The sequence below is a fragment of the Patagioenas fasciata genome, chromosome 1, assembly GCF_037038585.1.
Source record: "Patagioenas fasciata isolate bPatFas1 chromosome 1, bPatFas1.hap1, whole genome shotgun sequence".
Lineage (NCBI taxonomy): Eukaryota > Metazoa > Chordata > Aves > Columbiformes > Columbidae > Patagioenas > Patagioenas fasciata.
Genome location: NC_092520.1, coordinates 18360380 through 18383284, shown reverse-complemented (window position 1 = coordinate 18383284; position 22905 = coordinate 18360380). Strand labels below are relative to the sequence as shown.

The 22905-nt window shown below is 40.2% G+C and overlaps 1 protein-coding gene across 2 annotated transcripts in view; it reads left to right on the top strand.

The window, feature by feature from the left end:
• The window catches only part of CWF19L2 (CWF19 like cell cycle control factor 2), an 85213-nt gene extending 62732 nt beyond the window's left edge, over positions 1–22481 (top strand). The window contains exons 13-18 of one of the 2 annotated variants that reach the window (XM_071803755.1): positions 116–328; positions 2187–2303; positions 4749–4904; positions 6275–6355; positions 7326–7428; positions 18968–22481. In XM_071803755.1, coding sequence (XP_071659856.1) covers positions 116–328; positions 2187–2303; positions 4749–4904; positions 6275–6355; positions 7326–7428; positions 18968–18993 — 696 coding nt within the window. In that variant the 3' untranslated portion in view covers positions 18994–22481. Of the gene's footprint in view, positions 1–115; positions 329–2186; positions 2304–4748; positions 4905–6274; positions 6356–7325; positions 7429–8321; positions 8908–18967 lie in introns of those variants that run through there. The other variant, XM_065831732.2, reaches the window with a different exon arrangement.
• The last annotated feature ends 424 nt before the right edge of the window (positions 22482–22905 follow it).

Below are 22905 nucleotides of genomic sequence, written 5' to 3'. Positions count from 1 at the left end.
GCAATGCTGCTGCTTACGCTCTTAATGCTTTTCTCAATAAAGGATGCTACAAAGAGCTAAGTATTTTTTCTTGCATATGTATAAATACACACAATTTTTCTGTGTATCTTTTCAGCTCATGGAAAAAACCGACAGGGAATACTACACTCTGGATGACATGTTTGTTTCCAAAGCAGCCAAAAGAGCGCGCAGCGGGGAAGAGGAAGAAATACAAAGAAGAAAAGCAATACATGAGCACCAGCAGCTTGCTGCTCGCATGGAAAAGTGCCCACACTGCTTTGAGAGCAGTGAACTTACTAAACATCTTATTATTGCAATTGGCACCAAGGTAAGAAAATAGCAATTTAACACAAATGTAAAAATAAAAAAGATATAAAGGAAGGCAGTGTTAATGTTAGAGTTCCTAAGCTTAAGAACAAAATTGCTTCTACAGAATAATTTATTGTTCTGCATCTTCTTTTCCTTGTCCTTACAGTTCATTTCACAAATTCCTCAAGGGTGAAGGAGAAAAAGATATAAATCTGTCATGAATTATAAAGCTAATCTTTGATATCAGAACTTCAGATTTTCTGGATTTGTGGAAGACAGGAGCAATAATGAAAGATCTGAGTGCAGAGATTAAACTGTAGCTGGATTTGTGGAAGACTAAATCACACTATATCACATTGTATCTCAGTGATATTAAAAAAATAAGTGGAGAATTCCAGTTTTAAGCCTAAAATGCTTTTAAATAGTTTGGTACAGGGAACCTTCTTGTTTCTGTTAATGCTTTTAAATGTTGCAAAAATATTTGAATTTATAACATATTAAATACTCAAGTATAGGCTATTTTTGTCATTCTTTATCCACAGTTTCAATTTATTATTGATGTTTTTAATTGGATTTGAAACTTTTTATAGGCCGAGGAATTAAATGCATAGATATGTACTGATGGTACATTGCACTTGTTTGTAATATAGATAGATAATATATACATATACACACACATATATAAAACTAGATATAGATATAAAAAATGAGAGGACTGAGAGCAACCCTGTGAAGAAGGACTTGGGGTACTGGTGGATGAAAGACTGATTGGACATGAGCTGGCAATGTGCACTTGCAGCCCAGAAAGCCAATGATATCTTGGGCTGCATCAAAAGCAGCGTGGCCAGCAGGTTGAGAGAGGTGATTCTGCCCCTCTGCTCTGCTCTGGTGAGACCCCACCTGAAGTCCTGTGTCCAGCTCTGGAGCCCTCAGTACAGGAAAGACATGGACCTGTTGGAGAGGGGCCAGAGGAGGCCACGAAGATGACCAGAGTGCTGGAACAGCTCTGCTGTGAGGACAGGCTGAGAGAGTTGGTGTTGTTCAGCCTGGAGAAGAAAAGGCTTTGGGGAGTCCTTATAGCAGCCTTCCAGCACCTAAAGGAGACCTACAAGAAAACTGGAGAGGGACTTTTTACAAGGGCACATACTGATGGGACAAGGGGTAATGGCTTTAAACTGGTAGAGGGTAGGTTTAGATCAGGTTTAAGGAAGAAATTATTCCCCATGAAGGTGGTGAGACACTGGAACAGGCTGCCCAGAGAAGCTGTGGATGCCCCATCCCTGGAAGTGTTCAAGGCCAGGTTGGATGGGGCTTTGAGTAACTTGGTCTAGAGGAAGGTGTCCCTGCTCATGTCAGGGAGGTTGGAACTAGATGATCTTTAAGGTCCCTTCCAACCCAAACCATTCTAGAATTCTATATGAAAGTGCATACGGATATGTATCTCTGTGTGTATACATATATATGTGTGTTTGTATATCTGATAGATATACAGAGATATATCTGTATGCATTTTTATATATTATATTTTATTATGTTAATACATGTATATGTATATACATTTCTGTATTAAAAGTGTATTGTAGTGGACTAAACAGTATGATTTCATAATAGTTAGTTTACCAGTTTGTCTGTAAAGCCGATATTTCTGCCTTGTTGGTGGAGCTGGTGCCCGAATACTACTAATTCACTGGATCTACTGATGAATAATGGAAACTTTTTAAAAAATTACTAAAATTACTAATACCTTGCTGTAATTAAAAGGTAATGACTTTCATTGGTTTGAAGTTTAACAAATGATGTATTTCTGAGCCTTAGCAATGGGAAGTTTTTTAAAGCTAGAAAAATGGGGGTACTTAGTTTTTATTTGCTTTTTATAGGTTTACTTGTCTCTACCACACAACCAGTCCCTTACTGAAGGTCACTGCCTGATAGCCCCTCTGCAGCACCATACTGCAGCCACTCTTCTGGATGAAGACATCTGGGAAGAAATCCAGGTCAGCTGCGAAACTGTCTCATGTTCTCATATTTCTGTAAAATAATGTTGTTTTGAATAATAATACTCTTGTCATTAAGTACCTGTTTTCATAATTTCCAGCCTGGCAGCTCTTCTTTGATTCCACTAAGGGGCAGAACATTCTTGCATTATGGATAAAAATTAGTGGTCAAAAATTGAAAAAGACAGATGCAGGGTAAACACTGAAGAAAGTTCTCACTTATTAGTACTAGAAGAAGTTACCTGGAATGCTGCAGAACCTCTGTTGTTGGAGGTCTTAGAAACCAGGTTGGCCAAACATCTGTCAGGGCTGTGATGTAGGTATAGCTGATCCCCTACAGAAAGTGGAATAACTGGCGTGGCAGTTAAGATTTCCCTGAGAGTGCCAAGGAAAATAAAAGGATTGTCAGGGCAGAAAGATCTCTTATAATGAAACACAAACTGAAGATAAGTTATTTACATACCTTTGGGTTTTTAAAGCTAATCTGAGTTTTGGGTGGATGATAATTGAGAGAGAAGTATCTGTTCTTTTTTATATCATTGAGGTGTCTGTTAGAATACAATTTCCTACTTTTTTGAAAAGAATTTTTAGATTTAAGTGCCAAACATGATGGGTCATGCTTTCCGATTCTCTTATGAAGACATTTTGAATTTTAAGTTCTGTTTTCTTTGGAAAAGGAAAATCAAGTTCTGACTAAGAGATGGACAGTGATTGGTCTTCCCTCCTGCCCCCATCAGGATTTTTACAAGGGGAAAACAACCTGCAACCTCTTACATAAAAATCATGGATACTACTTCAGACTAGAGAAGTGGTTGTGGTTGCTTGGACTTAAAAGCAGGTTAATTAATGAGTTTGGAATAGTTTAAGTAACACTGATCTTGCCTTAAGCCTGGCAGATGATTCTCTGACTTTTCAAATTTTCTGTACTGTGCAAGGTGACAAAGGGGTGGGGAGAAGAGAGCTCAATTTCTAGTCATGTTGGATTGAAAACCTGGTAGTAGTTTGATTTCCATCTGTTTTACTTCAGTACTTGATGCTTATGAGTATGTGTATTTATTTGCTTATGCTTGTTTGATTCATCAACATTTACATTAAAGATAAGAAATCTTAAACCTTCATGTGGGATTAGGCTTTTAATTGTTTTCTTTGTACTTCTAAGTGTTGTTAATTAAAAAAAAAAATCAATGCAAAAAGACCAGCTTATGAGTTATGTGAGTTGCAGAGCTGTGGTACCTGTAGTCTGTGAGGCTCATACAATTTCAGTGATTTCTTGGCTTACGTTGTGGAAATGGCATAGGGAGCACGGTTGCCTTCAAAGAGCCAAATGTAATTTGAGGACTGTATAAATGTAGCTATTCCTGGTGAAAAAGCGTTTGGCACTCCTGCTCTGCAGGATGGCAAGACTGGGGGGTGGATGGCGCTGGGCAAGGCAGGAAAGTCACCTCACTGACAAGGCGCAGTGCCATGGTAGCCAAGCCAGGAGGAGTGAGCAGCTCCCATGGTTAGACAAGCATCAGCCGCAGCCCAGTGGTGGCTAGACAGGTCTGTGGGGATGAGTTAAGTTCAAGTCAGCAAGTCTGGGTCACAATCAGCCAGGCTGGGCACAAGCATCCCTGAAACTTATCTCAGGCAAGGACAGAGGTTCAGCCTGAGCTGAGCTGCTGCTCCTGTGTGACGGGGCCAGGCCCGGCTGCTCACAGCTGTGCTTTCCCCTCCTTCTGCTGTGGCTGATCCCGGCTCACAGCTCCACCGTGTCAGAGCTGCCTCGGGAGTGTGTGGGGCCCTCACACTGGAGCTGACAGAATTGTAACTTGAAATACACTTGGAATAGGTGCAGCACCTAATTGTGAGGGGAACTGGTAACGCTGAGGACAGGGGTATGTATCACAGTATTGCATTTGGCGAGCTGCCATACAGTGAAGATGGCAATTAAAGCCATGGTTTTCGTTGGAGGCAATGTTAATATTTTCCTTAAAGGTCAAGCATGCCTAGTGGAAATGTAATTTTTTTCTTTTAAACTGTGTAATTGGGATGAATATTGGAAAGATAATGGTATCTAGAGTCAATACAAGGCAAGACATTAACTCAGAAATTATAAACTTGGGACCTGCTGTTAGAACCATATTGTCTTATGGAACATCACAGTTATGAAGTTCAACATAGCTTTAATTTCAACTGTAAAAATACGTGGTATTTATTAAAACTGAGTTTGTAGTGTTAATTATAATGTGTGTTTCACGATAGTTTTCCAGACTTCCTGTCTTCGTATCTTAGCAACTATAGTCCATGTTAAATTGTTGAATAATACGGCATTTTCCCAGTATGATTGCTGCTGTTATCCATTTTATCATAAGTTTATTAGGAATATAATGTATGTTGGTAAAATGATATAAAATATCTGAAAACCTTGAAAAGCTTGTTCAAATTACACTTTTCTTTAAACAGATGTTCAGAAGTGCATTGGTGAAAATGTTTGAAGCTAAAGACTTGGACTGTGTGTTCCTAGAAACAAACATGGGTATGAAGAAACGGTATCACATGGTTTACGAATGCATTCCTCTTCCAAAAGAAGTAGGAGATATGGCTCCAATTTACTTTAAGGTACATGAAAATAATTTTTCTTAGGTCATTTGAATGTGTTCATCATAATTCATCTATTACTTCCTTTTTTAATATTCAGGTACTAGTTTTGAGAAGATAGATTCTTTGATCCTACTTCTTGATTCATTCTTTGAACCTGTTACTTGATCTTGAAACAAGCCCTGTGAGGTAATTCAAGGTTTTTCAAGCAGTGAGGGGAAGGACCAGATGTCACTGTGCAGTTGCCTCAAGTCTGACTGTGCTGACAAATACTGGAGGAAGACGGGAGACTTGTAGTTTCTTGAAGTGCTGTAAGGATAGCCATATTTCTCAATTAAGTCCTGTAGTATAAACTTAAAACCCCATACATGTGCTTGGCAAACATAAAATGACAAAATAATACCAGCTGTTGTAAGAAATATCAGTATATAATATTTCTTCCCCATTTTATTTCAGTAGGCCCAAATTTGATATGTGTCTTAGGTTTTTGATGAGCATTAGACAGCACGGTATTTCTTCTGTAGCTTTTCCAGTCTGTTTCCACTGACCCTGCAAGAAAAAGCTCGTTGAACCTTCTGCCTGCAAGACAAACGTTTTGGCTTTCAGCAACTAGATCATGATTTGCCTTTTTTAAGTAAATTTTTTTATTTGTGCTTTGAAATATTATTTTTGTTTTCTGGAAATAAATAGTGTGATTGGGTTTTGATGAAGTGGGGTGGTCAGTATGATGAACAGTAGTGCAGTAACTACCACATCTGAAACTCTTCACCTGGTTGATTTTGTTGCTGTACTTCAAGCACTGGTAAAACTTGGGTTTTGTCTGAATGCTAAAGGAAAGATGAGTACAAGATTTATTGTGATGTAATGTGCATAAAACTTTCTCTCAGAAGTTTCCACCATTAAATGTTATTTGTTGTACATTTTAAAAGGTACCTATGTTATGCAACATTAGACCTGCTTCTATACTATGGAGAATACAGAGGCAGCTTTAAAAGGATTTAAGCTTAATCACTCTTCTAAGCTGGATTCTCCTCTTAGTGTTTAAAAACTAAAAAAAAAAGGCTACTATAATGAACTCATAAGAGGTTTTTGTATGAGCTCAGTAAAAAGACATTGTGACCTTTTAGCTGAGAGTTGTGAGAGATAATTTGTGTCAGGCAAAAGTTAAATTAAAAAAAAAGAGGAATAGAATTAAGTGAGTTTGAAGATATTATACGATGCTTTTATAAAGTATGTAAGTTCTGGAAATCTGAAAGGTTGCTAAAATAAAGTTACTTTGTTCAGAAATAATTGGTACTTGCAGTGCAATGTACATCACTACATTGAAAAGTTAGCTCTTTGCTTGCTCCTCTGAAAGACTATTTTCACATTTAGATAAAATGTTTTTACAGAAAGCTATAATGGAGTCTGATGAAGAGTGGTCCGTGAACAAGAAGTTAATTGATCTTTCTTTGAAAGATGTTCGGAAATCTGTAAGTAAAGAAATGTATTGAGAACGCTGAATTTCTCAGCAAATTTTTCTCATCTTTTTTCAATAACTGTTTCAAAGAGAGAAGAAAGGGAACACAATTAGATTAGTGCGTCGGGAGATGGCATAGACATGATGAGAATTAAAAGGCTGAGTGAACTCATAACAGACATCAGGGAAAAGATTCCCATTTATTTCAACAATAGGTGGACTGAGCTGCACGCATTGGTTGAGAACAAAGCTGGCACTATGAGGACGTGTACCAGAATAATTTTCTTGATTAACTTTAAGAATTAAGGTAGATCAAAGATTTGCAAATTACTTTCCTGGAAAAATATGATGTGTCTTTTTCATTGACCTAGAACAGCCTTTTGTGTTGCTAAGTTTATGTAGCAAAAAATATAAATAGCATTATAAGCTTTTTTTTTTTTTCCCAAAGCAAGGGAACAATAACTCTCTCTGTCTCCTGGATACTGAATTGAAACATCTTTGTATATACAAATCTTAAAGGAGTAATGCTGAAACTGTTAGGTTCAAAGATTGTTCCATCTTCTTAATATTAAAGATGTGTGGTAGATAAACTTTACCACAAGTAGTTTACTACTATGTAGTAATAATACTTAATTTATGAAAGTGTCTTTTAATAAATATAGCACCTTTGCACTAAAAAAAGTCCTGATTTAAGAGAAAGAGGAAATGGGTTTCAATAATGAGATGTGAAGCCCGATATGACAGAGAGAAATTATAAATGCAGTAGAGCAAGGGATTGAATGGTTGTTATCACACAACACCTTATTGTAGGAGATGCAACTTGCTGGTGGTTGTCTTGAAATTTCTGCTTGATGCTTGTTCTTCAAAGGTGTAGGATGTGATACCATCGACTGCAAAAACACTTTCAAATTGATTACATTGTGGGGATGTTAAGTAAATACCTACAGTCTATTAAATGTATAAAAATGTTTTTGCATGTGTAGGTTCCTAAAGGATTACCATACTTTTCTGTGGACTTTGGGCTGCAAGGAGGATTTGCTCATGTTATTGAAGATCAATACAAGTTTCCTCATTACTTTGGAAAGGTATTGTTATGTAAAAGATCAATTTACCAATTATGCCCTGTTTTGTAAAATTTAAGTAATTGAAACAGATGCTGCCAGAAGAGTCACTTTGATGTACCTTGTCCCAGTTTGTTAGCCAGCTTTTCCTGGTGACTCATTTTAACTTGGCTTGTTGAATGAAGAAGTAGTTCCTTTCTTTGCTGTCTGATACTCAGAATGTGATTCTAGATCCATGTTTCTTTTGTATTAGTAGGATGTCCAGATATTTGACATATAATCTAATAGGTGGAAAATACATCTATTTAAGAGTTTTCATGGCCAGAGTGTTCTCATATAGGTGCATGGACTTGTGATTGTATAAATTAAGGTGCGTACACATGGAGTCTCACAGGCAACTCCTAGTAAAATACTTCCATGGTTAAATTACTCTGTGTGATATAGAGAATATCATATATACAGGAAGAGCTGCAATAAATTCTTCCTTTCTTCATTATGTCACAGTATGTCACAGCAATCATTTATTGAAAGAGTCAATATTGCAAAAACAACAGGAGTGATTGGGGAGAAATGTAACTTCAGAAGGAGTTATAAGTGAACTGGGAAGCTTTCTTTTTTCTGAATTTTTTCTTAGTCACAGGCATGCTAACATATTAACAATCTTGCAGTGTTATGATTTTTATGCAGTCCATTGCTACGCTATACCTAAAGGAATTCTGCTGAAGCAACCATACAACAGCTATGGTTCTAATTATTGGATTGATATATTTTTCAGAATTTCAAGTTTTAATAACTAGCACTCAAAGAAAACAGTGACAATCTCATAATTTGAAAATATGTATTTCTTTATTCTAAGGGAAAATAGTGTTAAGTGAATGCTAATTTTCACGTATCATTATCTGTCTTCTTCTTGCAAAGGAAATCATTGGTGGGATGCTGGACTTGGAACCGCGACTCTGGAGAAAAGGAATCAGACAGAACTTTGAGGAGCAGAGGAAGAAGGTGTTGCAGTTTGCACAGTGGTGGAAACCGTATGACTTTACCAAAAAGAAGGAATGAGTACACTTCTGCAGACAAGAACTATACAAGCCATAAATTATGTTAAAGGATATTTTGTATGTTAAGAATAACAATAGTGTTTTATCTACTGCTAATATATTTTAAAACCAAGGATATTGTCTAACCGCTGATTACCTGTTTCTGGCACTGTGAATGACATGAACCTGCAAGACCGGAAAAACAGAAGTTTACAGTGGTTTTAGTTTTTTGGTTTTTAGCTGAGCCAAAAGAATAATATCCCTGTGGCTACAGGGGTTCTTCCAAAAGTAGAAGCTACATTTTGAGTGTTTATCATCTTTGAGGCAACTGTTTTTTCTATTTTGTATTTAGTATAGAGACAGCGCTTAATTATCATGGTGACTTTTTTCAGAAAATGGTTTACATTGTAAGAACATTTTGATTAATACAAATACATTGTTATAGATGGAAGCCGTACAGAAAATAATTTTCTGATTTTGAGTCCTTGTGTTCTTTAAGTTGAGGTCATTGCAGTAATACAGACATGGGATATGATTGATAAATTTGCTGCTGCCCCCCTGCACAAGAATTAGTGCAATTTTTTGTACTTATTTTCAGTATGAATTAGTATTTTTTTCAAGCTGGGCTGTTGCACAAAGGATGATAAGACAGTCTGTTGCTGGTGGTGAATGTCAACTTCCATGGTAAAAGTTACTTTTGATGATAATAAAAAACAAAAAAGAAAAAGAGGAGGGTGAAAGAACCTTAAGGGAAAACACTCTGTGATGACCAGGAAAGAAGAAAATCATCACAGGGATCTCCCCAGCTGACTCTTCTGCCCTGGGCATCCCCTCTGGTGCTGCAGGTGGCCCGCCATAATACTTTTCTGATAATCACTGTATAGTTTTCATCGGGATCTGCTCAGACTCCCTCCTGGTTGTTCCTGCTCATGGTGCTGTTAGTGCTGATCAAAGCACACTCTGATCCGGGCAAGGGCTGCTCCGTAGCTGATGGTTAAGCTCTGTGCATGGACGTCACTGAGAACTGCCTGTCCACTCTTTAAAGGACTGCTCTGTTATGCACTAGGTTTTAGTTTTTTATTTTGTGTAATATTTACAAAATGCGAGTAGGAGAGTGTGGGGGAGGGAAAGGGAGATTCTCGCATCAGTGTCAATCCCTTTCCGTGGGAAACCTGCCGTAGCAGGCTCAGGCTTCACAGATGCAGAGCTGGGAGAACAGGACAAGGACAGAAGGACAGGGATGGAAATGTTGCCACAGCATCCTCGCAGCCGGTGAGGCAAAGAGAGCTGACTGACTTGTGAACAGAAAGTGCCACAGGGAGTGGCTCTGAAGGGCAAATGGGGGCCCTTAGTGCAGGGGAAGTCAAGGCATCCTGGCAGTCTCCCAGCATGCTTCCCACTCCTTTCCCACCCCACCATTGCCCTGTACAGCTCTCTTAACTGTTGTGAACTGCTCAGGTTGAGAAAAGGATCACTAAATATTACTGGGTTGAATAAGTGTTCACTTCTAGTCCCTTGGTGGTCTTTTGCAACTTTCCTGACGAGTTAGTACCTTTTATTTATTTTTTTTTCCCATTTTGACAAAATCTTCTCTCTGAATCATTTTCTGTAGGATCTTTGTGTCACTGCAAGAGAAATACCTTAAAAATAAGCTGTCACACTAGTTTTAGTAATTTTTATGTCTGATTCATACTATTTTTCACCAGCCAGCCATGGATAAAAGGGCCAGTTCTACTGTTCTCCACTAAGTTTTGATAGTCCTTAGTCTACTGGGGAGATTACAGAGCAAATAGGACGTGAAAGAGCAGCTGCTTGGAGTTGCTGAGTATGTGGTAACACTGAAGCAAATGTAGGAAGAGTGCAGTCTTGGTGGTGTAAAGCGTGACTAAAAGTGGTTTTCTCTGAAAGCAAGTGTTGCCCCTGGTCTCATCTGCCCCCCTGGAGGATACCTGGGAAGCGGCAGAGGTGAGTGTCTTTAAGGCCACAAAGAATTTTTTATCCAATGCCGTGCTGAAGATACAATTTTTCTAAATATCACTTCTCTCAAAATTCGTATTCCTCAAGTGTCAAGGGTTAAGATTGTGGGGTGACAATCAAACCCTGGCAGATGTATTGTTAACCTCCTCTCCCCCCCCACTTCCCCCTTTGCCCCTCCCTCTCCCCCCTTCCCACTCAGGACAGGCCATCGGGAGGGAAAGAAGGACAGAGAGAAGAGAGTTGGAAAAATTAAAGATGTTTTACTAATGCTACTAATAAGAATAGAGAAAATAATACAAAATATACAAAACCAATCTTGTAAGTCTCAGCAACTGCAGAGCCAGCACCCAAAGTCCTGGATTAGACTCTGCAGCCAACCAGAGTTGGATTCAGTCTCTCACTAGGCCTCGATTCACAGGGACGACCAGCAAGGTCCTCTCCCAATGTCGGCCATAAGCAGAAGGGAAAAGGAAAAAGGGCCGAGATCCTCGTGATCTCCCACTTTTATATGAAGTATTCACGTGAATGGAATGTTATACCCCATTGGTCAGTTCCTTGGTCACTGGTTTCTCGTTGCCCCTCTTGTGAGATGTCCATCTGTGCTTATCAATAAGTTTGCATTCCATTGCTAGGTTTACCAAAACATGTATCTGGTTCTCCAGGAAAATGCAGCTAACATGAATGCTTTAGCTGACAGGTAAAATTCACTAAAAGAGAAACTTGTTTTTTAACAAAACCAGGACACTCAAGGAAAGTGCTGTGTTTCACAAACGATATCTAACTTGTAGAAAAGTCTGTCTCTCTGACTCATGGTGTGTGCATATTTTATTGTTCTGGTTTGGGCAAAACTACTGATACTCTTTGGACCAGAAAGGACTTTGAAATATGGAGTAAGGGTAACAACCTCAAGCTGCCGATACAGGAGAATGTGTCTTGCCTTAACAGAAGTTTTCAGAACGGGGACCGTGCTTACCACATACACTGAGAATAGTATCGTGTTGTGCTTGGTCACAGACTAGACGAGCATATCTTCAGGTTAAGCTGTTCCTCTTTGCAAGTATCTTTAAATATTCATAAGGCCATGAGAGTGAACACAGCTTGTTAGGGCACTTAAATGGAAGGCATAGTACACTTGAACTTCAGTCTTATATAAATATTAAAATATTTTAAATAGACCATCTTCATCCCGAAGAATACCCGTTACCTACATTCTTTGGCACTAAGAGGTGGAAAATGTAAATTCAGGTGTCCCCAGGGAGAACAGGGATCAGAAGCTGGATTTTTTTACATGGCTATAAATGTTCTCCTATGTACTCTTTGGTGTAAGCAGGAGGTAAAGTGACTTCTCTCTTGAAGTGAATCTGTGTGTGTAATTTAACAGGTGTTAGAACATAGTCATGTCCTACCCTATCACACAGAAAGGTTCTTGTGTATAATATGTGCTGGAGCTCAGGATCCAGAGCTTTTTATGAAGTTACGTTTGCCATGAGGTTCTCTAGAGGGAACCAGGATGGATCCTGTAGTCAAGCAGATCATCTGCCTCAGGCTTTGAAACCTTGAAGATTCGCAGCCTGGGTCTGTCTTGGGGAAAATGAGCTAAACAGGCTCCTGTGAGATGTTCACTTTCTTCTTGGCTTTTTCTCACCCTGGTGTTCCCGGGCCCACATGCTTGCTGGAGAAAGCTGCCTGAAGCATGAGGCCTTTGCCTTCATATCAGGGACCCACGTTTTGAGGTTATTATTTTTGGTCAAATGGAAAGAAAGCAACGTGAATTCGTATCACACCATTAGCTGCAAAATGAAGTGCAAAAGCTGCCATGGCATCATTATTCTTATCCATAACCAGTGGTTGGCTGATGTGGAGGTGATTGCCTGAAGTCATCCGTTGATGGAAACTGAGGTAATGTACAGGACATTTAGGAAAGATGGACCCAGTTTCAAAGCAGTAGTGATTTCAAATTGGTTCCATCTTTTTGAAGCACCCTATAAAATAAGGTTGATATAAGCGGAGGTAAACCCAGCAGAAATGAAAAGCAGGGCTTTCTGCTAATTACTACTGTTCTTCCAGATAAGTACTTATCATTTATGTGCCTATTCCACTTGCTTTTCCCTTCTTCTTCGTGTTTTCCTTTGGAATGAGAATGTGAGATGCTGCATTATTGCAGTTCTGGTGTAACAGTGATGGATTGTTCCTTTGTACTTGTTAAAATACCCAAAAGAGAACAATGTGGATTTTTGTTGCTTTGCTAAAAAATCAATATAGCAACATTCAGGCTTAGGTCTGTTTGGGCTGATTTTTTTGCAGTTTGTTCATGAATCCAAATGATGAGTTATTCCAAGAGTCATAGTCAAATGTGATTTAGTAGGATTTTACATATTGAGTTCAACCAACTTGTTTTAAATTTCATAAAAATTCTAATTGGAAAAATAACATGGTAGAATAAATAAGTAAATACACTCTAATGGCAAGAGATCTCAAATCTCTCACAGTCTATGAAAGAAGAAACATTTTAATGGGTCACTTAAGGGATCTGTCCTCAGTCAAAATTTCTTCGTAATTTCCTGTCTTCATCTGTATTTTTATCATTAAAGCATGTTTTCTCTTTCTGATTCCAGCTCTACTGCTGGATGAAAAGATGTGGGCACACAGGCTGCTATACTCTTAGTTTAATCTGAGCTGGTTTTGAAGCAAGATCATAACTATTGTAGCTAAAAGTACCATTTCTAGCCCTCATAAATCAAGACAACCTAATCCAGCATGAAGGAACAGGCTTTAGAAATCCAAGCTTGCTAACATCGTAATTATCATGTGCGTATTGATGTCACTGGGTGATAACATTACTTTTCAAATGTTGGATTTCTGTTGTTAAAAGTGATAAGGAGGGGTAGCATACTTCCTTCAAGAAGGTCATGCTGATACACCCTTTACAGAGAAGTTGGTGTAAATTTTACCCTTAGGTTAAGAACCACTGGAATTTGCTTCCAAAAGAAGATTTAAACCTTCCTTGGGTCTCAGATTTTAAAGCTAATAATGTAACTGCAGGTCTGTCCCAGGGAAATATTTGGAAAATAATTATCTATCATTGTAGGAGTTGATGAATTTGTAGTTTTAAACATTATATTCTGCTCAGTGATCAATCTTGCATAACTGCCTAGCTGTCCCTTTTAATTCTGACACTTATGCTGTAGGTATTTTTTTTTTCATTTTGTGGACATAATTTTGAATTCTACTTCTGCTCTTAGTTTTGGGTGAAGCAGAATACTGTATTGTGGCAACTGGAAATTGATGCCGTGTCCATGTGAACCCTGCAGTGTTTGTGTACACTGGCTAAACTGTTTCCCTGCTGTCACTTTTATTGTTGCTGATGGATTTGCTGCAGCTTCTGATACCATTATTCTTGCTGTGGATGTAGAGGCTGTGGGCATCACAAGTAGCAAAAACAACAGGAAGGGTGGTTTTAGAAAGTCAGAAAGTGGTATCATCTGAGAAAGGTGAGGTTAAAATGAACTCTAGGATTATATTCTGTGTCACCGTGGGGAAAAATTGGGTTGAAAATCAGACATTCCTGTAATACCATTCCTGTTTGGGTCATCTGCCTGGCTGTGTCCCTTCCCAACCTCTATTCACTGGAGGGGCAGAGGGAGAAACAGGAAAAGGCCTTGGTGCTGTGCAAATGTTACTGTGTTATCAGCACTGTTTTGGTCCCATATCTGAAACACAGCACCATATGAGCTGCTGTGAAGAAAATTAACTCCATCCCAGCCAAACGTGATATAGATACATACCTTTTTTTTTTTTTTGCAGGCAAATCTCTGATTCCTGAGCTGGTTTTCTCCCTTTAAAGACTGTCATTACATTTCAGCAGGTTTAGGATGCACTGTATTATCTATCTCAGACTTAAGCAAGTGCCCTTTTGCTGCATAGTAACAGTTCTTCTTTTTCCCTCTGTTGCTATTCATGAATATTCATGAAATGGGAAGAAATATCTTTTACACACTGCAGGGGGTACTCATAGAATCAAATAATGGTGAATTCTGTGTTGAATAGTGATTTTTACAGTCAGAAATCCAAGGTTTCTTTTGCTTGAGTTTTCTTCTCTCTAATCAGAAGTGATCAGAGCACTGAACCTTAGTCTGTCAGCAAAGAAAACTTGGTCAAAATCAGTATATTTCAGTGAAATGGCTCAGCTTTATTGAAACAACTTATTGGATTAAATTTCATGGCTGATGTTCTCAGCAGTTCTATCTCCTTGCTTATTATGAGTTGGAAAATAATGTAGTATTCCCATATTTAGTATTTTTATCCAACTGCATTTGGAGTGAGTGGAAAGTGACTGTCCATGTAAAACAGATCTGGAAAGCTTGAGGTGGGTCCTAGTTTGGCCCATGTTTCTGTGAGGGCCAGTTACCTTCTTTCCTTGGCCTTTGCTATCAGCAGATGGTGAGAGAAACACAACCCAACAGAAGTTTTGAAAGACTTGCAGTGCTTTCGAAACAGGTTGTTTGAATCTAAAAGTGTTATACTGCTGGCTGTTCCTGAGAACTCTGGGGAAAACGTTATCTGTAATTCTGACATAGACTGGGGATTCTAAAAGCCCTAAACAACTTAACATGCTGTTGGAGGCAGAGAATAGACAGAGAATTTAGGTATTATTTCTTTTTACAAACATCACATGCTTCTTGAGAGGTTTCTGTGAACCAGCTCTCCACTTTTCCTGATGCATAGTCTTTAGTGGAAGCTTTTGGGTTATTTTCAGAGCAAAAATATTTTGGCCAGTATCACTACAGAAACGGATGATATGGAATTGACCTCACATCTGTGTGAGTAATTCTTGTCTCTCTATAGAGCTGTCTGGAAGACTGTGGGGATAAATAGCATTTATATTTCCTGCTGAATATGAAACATTTTAAAAACTTTGTTTAAAACTGAAAGAAAAGAGTGAAACCCTCCAAGGAAATCCTAATCCTCAGGACTTTCATCTTCACAGCTCTTCATAAACATTAACTCCCTTCCAATCCCTAACAGTCTGTGATTCTGTGATTAATTCCATATGTCTGAAGGCTTTGACCAACATAGCTCCCTCTGACAGCCGTGACACTGCTCTCCCTTTGGACCAGGGGAATTTGCCCCCAGGCCTCAGTGCATCCCTCGCCCCAACCCAGCTTTGAGTTGCCGGGAGGGCCCAGAAGGTCCTCTTGGATTCCAGCTCTTTGTGCACCCCAGAGATCCCACTCGCTTCAGTTGGTCACATCCTCCTTGAAGTGTTCTTTGTCCACGAGAACTGTTTTAAATTATTTATGACTGCACAGACTTATGTTTTTAGCTTCTGTGTAAAGCTTCCAAATCAAATCTTGGTGGGAGCTGCTGTCTGGGATAATTTTGTTGTCTTCCTCTCCACTAATGAAAACCAACTCAGTCTTGCAGTTAAATGGTATGGTTGTCTTCCTTAGTACATTTTTATACAAATCAAACAGGAATACAGGTAGATGAGAACAGTAATATGATTCTGGCATATTAAATAATTAACTTTTAAAAGGTTAATGAGTCCTTACCTAACAAAACAGCAGTGCTAGAAAGCTTAGATTGTCTTTTAATGATAGGAAGAGTGTTCATACAAGCGGGCTGTGAGGACTCCAATTCACCATTTTCTTGCCCTTGATTCCCAGAGGAGTTGCGCAGCATTCATAGGACACGAGTTTGCTGTGCAGTGAGGATGCTCACTTCTCCTGTCTGTCCTGGAGCCTCTTCATCATATATTGTTTTTGTGAACTGCTGTGATTTAAACATTAATACTTATTTCTAAGGTATTTGATATATGAAAATATAAGAACAGTAGGAATTTCTTCTGAAGGGACTAGTTTGTGAGGTGTTTGGCCATCTGGTAGCAGAATCCTGGCTTCATTTGGGTTAGAGACCAGGCATCAGTGGCTTCCTCTGCATTCTGACTGGGACCCTGCAACCTTAGTCTGTAAGTGCCCTACAGGGAGAAGCACAAAAAGCAGAAACAGATTGAAATTAGTATAGGACATGTTTGCATTCAACGACACTTGGGACTTTCTGAAAAAGAGGGTTTTTTGTGGTTGGTAGTTTCTGTTGTTGGCGTTTATTTTTTTCCCCTCTGCAAAAACTCAGAGGGGCTGGAAGCAAGATGCTGGAAGATGAGCAAAACATGACCATGTTGCTAATGCATGGCCTGTTGTAACCCAGACCGGTAACGCTGGCAATATTTGCAGCTTCCTTCATTTGCTTAGTATGTGTTACACTGGCATAAATGAGTGTCTGTGACATGTGGTGGCAGTGCCTGAGCTGGAGCAGCATACCCTGCCCTGGGCTCCGCAGCTATGGGATCTGCAGGTTTAGAGAAAATGTTGAGATCCAGAAAGGCTATAAACAATTGCGATTTTACAGGAAACAAACAAGTTAAAATGAAAGTGGCTTAAGTAGCTTTTCTTTTTTTTTTTTTTTTTTTTTTTTAAGTACTGGGAACTGATGCTTGGGAATAGAGCATGACTCGTGATACAAAGAGGTAAGAAGTCAGCAAACAGCTAGCTGTGACTGTGGGAGGAAAAAAAGCATCTGTAAGGATTTCCAGTGTCACTGGTAGACACAGAACATCCCATCACTTCCTGTAGCCTTGCTCTGGTGTTTCACAGGAAAGTGAAGAACTAATCCAGGAATCAGTTTTACAGTAATGGAGGCCAAATTCAATATGATTATTTTGGGGAAAAAAATTGTTAGCAACCTTAAACATTCAGCAGTGAATTCCTTTTAAATGGAAAACTGTAGTTTAAGGTCCACCATGTGAAAGACCACCCCATTACAAGTATTTTGCTAATAACAATATAACTTTTCTTAATAAATGCTTTTGTTAAATAAATCTTTGTTTCTCCACTGCTCATAGAGTTTCCTTTGGTTTTATGATCAGGTGATTCCTCAGTTCTGTTGTTACCAGTCCTGTGGTGGTTTACGCCTATGGCTGCATTATTATTCAGGACAATAAAATTGTAACATTTCATTTTCTTAAATTAGCCTATATGCATTACTTGAGTAACAAAGTCATCTCTGTACAACATCTGGTTAATGTGTTTTACACTCATAGCAGATTTCTGGCTATTCTGTTTTCATAGCATTTTTTTTTCCATGTAAGATGTTGGCTGCAGTACATCTGCTAGTGTGAGGGTGGCAGCAAGAATGCTTCTCCTGTGTGGTATTGTGCTTAGCATCTCGGTATGTGAATTCCTTATAGTTGAGTAGACTGGCACTGCCTGATGCTGGGAGACCTCAGAGACGTGTGCTGTTGCCTTTCCTAGTGGGGTGGGGGTCTTGGGGACAGGGTCTATTTATTGGAGATGAGATGTGTGGTCATTGATCGTTCCCTTTTCTAAAGGAAAAACATTGTGCCAGAAGACATCAGTCTTGGGGAGTGATCTAAACATGATCATCCTCACCTTCTCGCAGAGTGTGTTCCACACCTAGATCAGCTTATTACGGCTATTTACTAACCCTAGTGTGATGACACAGCAGGCAATTATTTCTTGCACCAAGTTCCTACTTGTTTAATGACAGACAGCAGGACCTTTGAAAACTGCAGGCCTGATGACTTTGTGTTTAATCTGTTATTTCATTTCAGTCTTTAACAACATCACAGAATCACAGAATGTCAAGGATTGGAAGGGACCTCAAAAGATCTTCTAGTCCAATCCCGCTGCCAGAGCAGGAACACCCAGATGAGGTTACACAGGAAGGTGTCCAGGCGGGTTTTGAATGTCTCCAGAGAAGGAGACTGCACAACCTCCTGGGCAGCCTGTTCCAGTGTTCTGTCACCCTCACTGAGAAGAAGTTTCTTCTCATATTTGAGTGGAAACTCTTGTGTTCCCGTTTGAACCCATTACCCCTTGTCCTACCATTGGTTGTCACCAAGAAGAGCCTGGCTCCATCCCTGTGACACTCACCTTTTACATATTTATAAACATTAATGAGGTCACCCCTCGGTCTCTTCCAAGCTCAAGAGCCCCAGTTCCCTCAGCCTTTCCTCATAAGGGAGATGCTCCACTCCCTTAATCATCTTTGTTGCCCTGTGCTGGACTCTCTCCATCAGTTCCCTGTCCTTCTTGAACTGAGGGGCCCAGAACTGGACACAATATTCCAGGTGGGGTCTCACCAGGGCAGAGTAGAGGGGAAGGAGAACCTCTGTTGGCCTACTAACCACCCCCCTTCTAATATACCCCAGGATGCCATTGGCCTTCCTGGCCACAAGGGCACAGTGCTGGCTCATGGCCATCCTACTGTCCACCAGAACCCTCAGGTCCCTTTCCTCTATGCTGCTCTCTAACAGGTCGTTCCCCGATTTATACTGGAACCTGGGGTTGTTCCTGCCCAAATGCGAGACTCTACACTTGTCCTTGTTATATTCCATTAAATTTTTCCCTGCCCAACTCTCCAGCCTGTCCAGGTCTCTGGATGGCAGCATAGCCTTCTGCCATGTCAACCACTCCTCCCAGCTTGGTGTCATCAGCAAACTTGCTGATAGTGCACTCTATTCCCTCATCCAAATCATTGATGAATATATTGAATAATACAGGCCCCAGTACTGACCCCTGAGGCACTCCACTAGACACAGGCCTCCAACTAGACTCTACCTCATTGACCACCACTCTCTGGCTTTTTCCCGTCAGCCAGTTCACAGTCCACCTCACTACCCGATCGTCCAGACCACACTCCCTCAATTTAGCTGTGAGGATGCTGTGGGAGACAGTGTCAAATGCTTTACTGAAGTCAAGGTAGACCACATCCACTGCTTTGCCATCATCTGTCTACCTGATTATGTCTTCATAAAAGGCTATGAGGTTGGTCAGGCACGACTTCCCCTTGCTGAAGCTATGTTGACTGTCCCTGATGACCCTCTTATCCCTGATATGCCTTGAGATGGCACCAAGGATAAGTTGTTCCATCACCTTTCCAGGGATGGAGGTGATGCTGACTGGTCTATAGCTACCCGGGTCCTCCTTCTTACCCTTTTTGAAGACTGGAGTAACATTTGCTTTCTTCCAGTCCTCAGGCACCTCTCCTGTTTCCCAAGACTTGGTAAAGATGATGGAGAGTGGTCCAGCAATGACCTCAGCCAACTCCCTCAGCACCTGTGGGTGCATCCCATCCGGACCCATGGATTTATGGATGTCCAGATTGCCTAATTGCTCCCTAACCCAGTCCTCATCAACTAAGGCAAACTCCTTAATTGTCCTGCCTTCCTCTGGGGCCTCAGGGGTACAGGGCTCCTCAGGACAGCTTCTGGCAGAGTAGACAGAGACAAAGAAGGCATTCAGTAACTATGCCTTCTCTGTATCTTCTGTCACCAGGGCACCCACCTTGTTCATCAGTGGGCCTATATTGCCTCTGGTGTTAGTTTTATCTGCTACGTATTTAAAAAAGCTCTTCCTGTTGTCCTTGACCCCTCTTGCCAGGTGTAATTCTAATGAGGCCTTAGCTTTCCTAGTTGCCTCCCTACATCCCCTGACAACAGCCTTATATTCTCCCCAAGTGGCCAGCCCCTCCTTGCATGATCTATAAGCTCTCCTCTTCCACTTGAGCTTATCCATCAGTTCCCTGTTTAACCACGCAGGTCTCCTGGCTCCCTTCTTTGACTTCCTACGTGTCAGGATGCTCTGATCTTGAGCTTGGAAGAAGCAGTACCTGAATGCTAACCAACTATCTTGGGCCCCTTTAGCTTCAAGCAGCCTTGCCCATGGGATTTCCCCTAGCAATTGTTTGAAAAGGCCAAAGTTGCCCCTACTAAAGTCCAGGGTTGTGGTTCTGCTTGGTATTCTATTCCTACCCCATGAGATCCTGAACTCCACCATCTCATGGTTGCTGCAACCAAGGCAGCCCTCAACCTTTACCACTTCAACCAGACTCTCCTCGTTAGTGATGATGGCGTCCAGCAATGCACCTCTTCTAGTCGGCTCCTGCACCCTTTGCATCAGAAAGTTATCATCAAGGCACTGGAGGAACCTCCTAGACTGTGTCTGGCTGGCCAAGTAGTCCTTCCAACAAACATCAGGGAAGCTAAAATCCCCCACCACAACCAGGGCCTGTGATTGCAAGGCTGCTCCCAGCTGTCTGTAGAGAACTCATCAACTTCCTCACCCTGATCTGGTGGCCTGTAATAGATGTCCACAACAGTATCACCCCTGCCAGCCTGCCCCTTAATTCTCACCCACAGACTCTCAACTTGTTCCTCATCCATGCCTGGACAATACTCAATACATTGTAGTTACTCTCTCATATAAAGAACACCTCCACCACCACACCTGGCTGACCTGTCTTTCCTGAAAAGGGCGTAGCCATCCATGACCACATTCCAGTCATGTGACCTGTCCCACCATGTCTCTGTAACTGCCACCAGATCATAATCTCCCTACCAAACATGTCTAAACCCCAACCTGAATCCCTGAATATAATCACATTACAGACCAATTATTTGGCTTGCTGAGTCACTGTGTCGGTTTGACAGCATGCCTGGCAGAAAATTCTGATTCTTTTCAATTCTTTGATTAAAGAAATTAATTAATTCAGGGTTTTATTTTGTTTGGAGAGATGAAGGTCTGACTCTCCCACTGATTCATAGTCTCCACCGGTAGTTACTGGTGGGATTCATTCTCTGTCTCTTTGAAGTTGCAGAGATCTCTTGTGTGGTAAAGATAATGAGCTTTCAGCAAAATCCTTCTTGCTGCCATGCTCAGATGCAGATCCCTTGTCTCCCTGTATTTGAAGACCTACTCCCAGTTCATTGTTTTTGTTGCCCAGAAGCTAATTGTGTTTTTCTCTAGCAGCCATGAATGATGAATGCAACAACTAGTCTTAAAGAAGGGGATGATCCTTACGAAGACAGATTCATTATGGATTATTATTTAAAACATGGAATCCAAAGATTGGAGATGGGAAAGAATCTTTTAGATTTGAACAAGCTGGTCTTGAAGTTAGCAGCTCTTCATGGTGTTTGAACTTCTGAATATTTGGTTGTTTAGACAAGTTGGGTATCTGCAGTGTCTAAGGAAGAGTGAGAACTGTTGACAGAAACATACTGTCATAGGACTCTGATATGTTTTGCTACTGATTATAATGGGAAAGGAATAATATTAGCATTGGCATTTTGAAACTGTTTCTCAAATACAACAGATATGTTATGATTTAGAATTTATGATTATTGTGTTGCAATCAGCACGCTGCAGACCAGATCGACTGTTGTGCTGGCTATTACCTTGTCACACGGCGAGGCCTCCCATGTCATAAAGAGCTCAAGTTCTAGAAAAAAAACCCAACCAAACAAACAAAAAACCCCAACACTCAGAGCAGAGGAAAAGTCATACTTTCCACTCCCATTTTGCTAATGAGAAATGACCCACAGAAAGATTGGAGCTTGTGTCCTTCCTGCTCCCATGTGGTCAGCACAGGGTAACATTTAATGGGAAGGATGATAATCCACTTCTAATTTGTGGAAAGGAAAATTATTTGAGATCTATGTAAGGACATAACAGGAATATGCAGGGATAAAATCAGAACGGCTAAGATGTGAAGTGGATCTAGTGACCTGTGGGGTCATAAAAGACCAGGAGAGAAGCTTCTTCACCTGAACTAAAAGGGTGGCAATGGAAGTGTGTCAGCATGCTGAGCTGGGAAGAACAGGAAATAACCAATGGTGCAGAAGACAGGTGAAGTCATTTCGGCTTCTAACTTTGTTGAAAAACCAAACGCGGGTTGTCACCAAATGCTAAATAAAATGAAGATTTCAAAGGAGAAAATAGTGAAGTCAGAAATAAAGAAAGAAGAGTTAGAAAAAAATGTTCAATAACTTGCATGCATGGCAGTCTCTGAAAAATCAGAAAGAAACTATCTGCATGGTTTGGAGTATTTGGGAAGGTGTGAAAATATTATTGCTGCATACTAATAAATATTTACAGAGACTATCAAGTGTAGTATAATGTTACAATATGTATCAAATTGCTGACACCTGTGGCCTGTAGCTTTGTTCATTTTGTCAACAATGTTTTTTAAAAACAAAACCAAACACCCAAAAAGAGTACTGTTTTTTTAACTTCTCTCCATGGGAATCTTCACAATTCCTTAAAAATTTACCTTTCCATCCAAGCAAAGCTTACAGAATCTCCACTTTGAGTTTTCTGTCATTATGCAGTCCAAATAAAACTCACCCATGAAAAAGTTCTTTCAGATGGAGATTTACTGCCAAGAAAAAGAGTATAATTTTCACTACCCTCCTGGTGATTTGTGTAGCAGAAAGGTTGAAGTGCACAAAACCTGCTCTTTGTGCTGGGTAATTTTACACCCTCTTGTGGCCATGAAGCTTTTTTTTTAATTTCAAAATTCCCTGAAGCAGATAAAACACATTGCTACAAGAAGCAAAATGTTCAGATCCTGAAAGTCACCTCTGTTCCCTCTCCCTATAATCAAGTAATCCGCATCTCTTTCCAAAT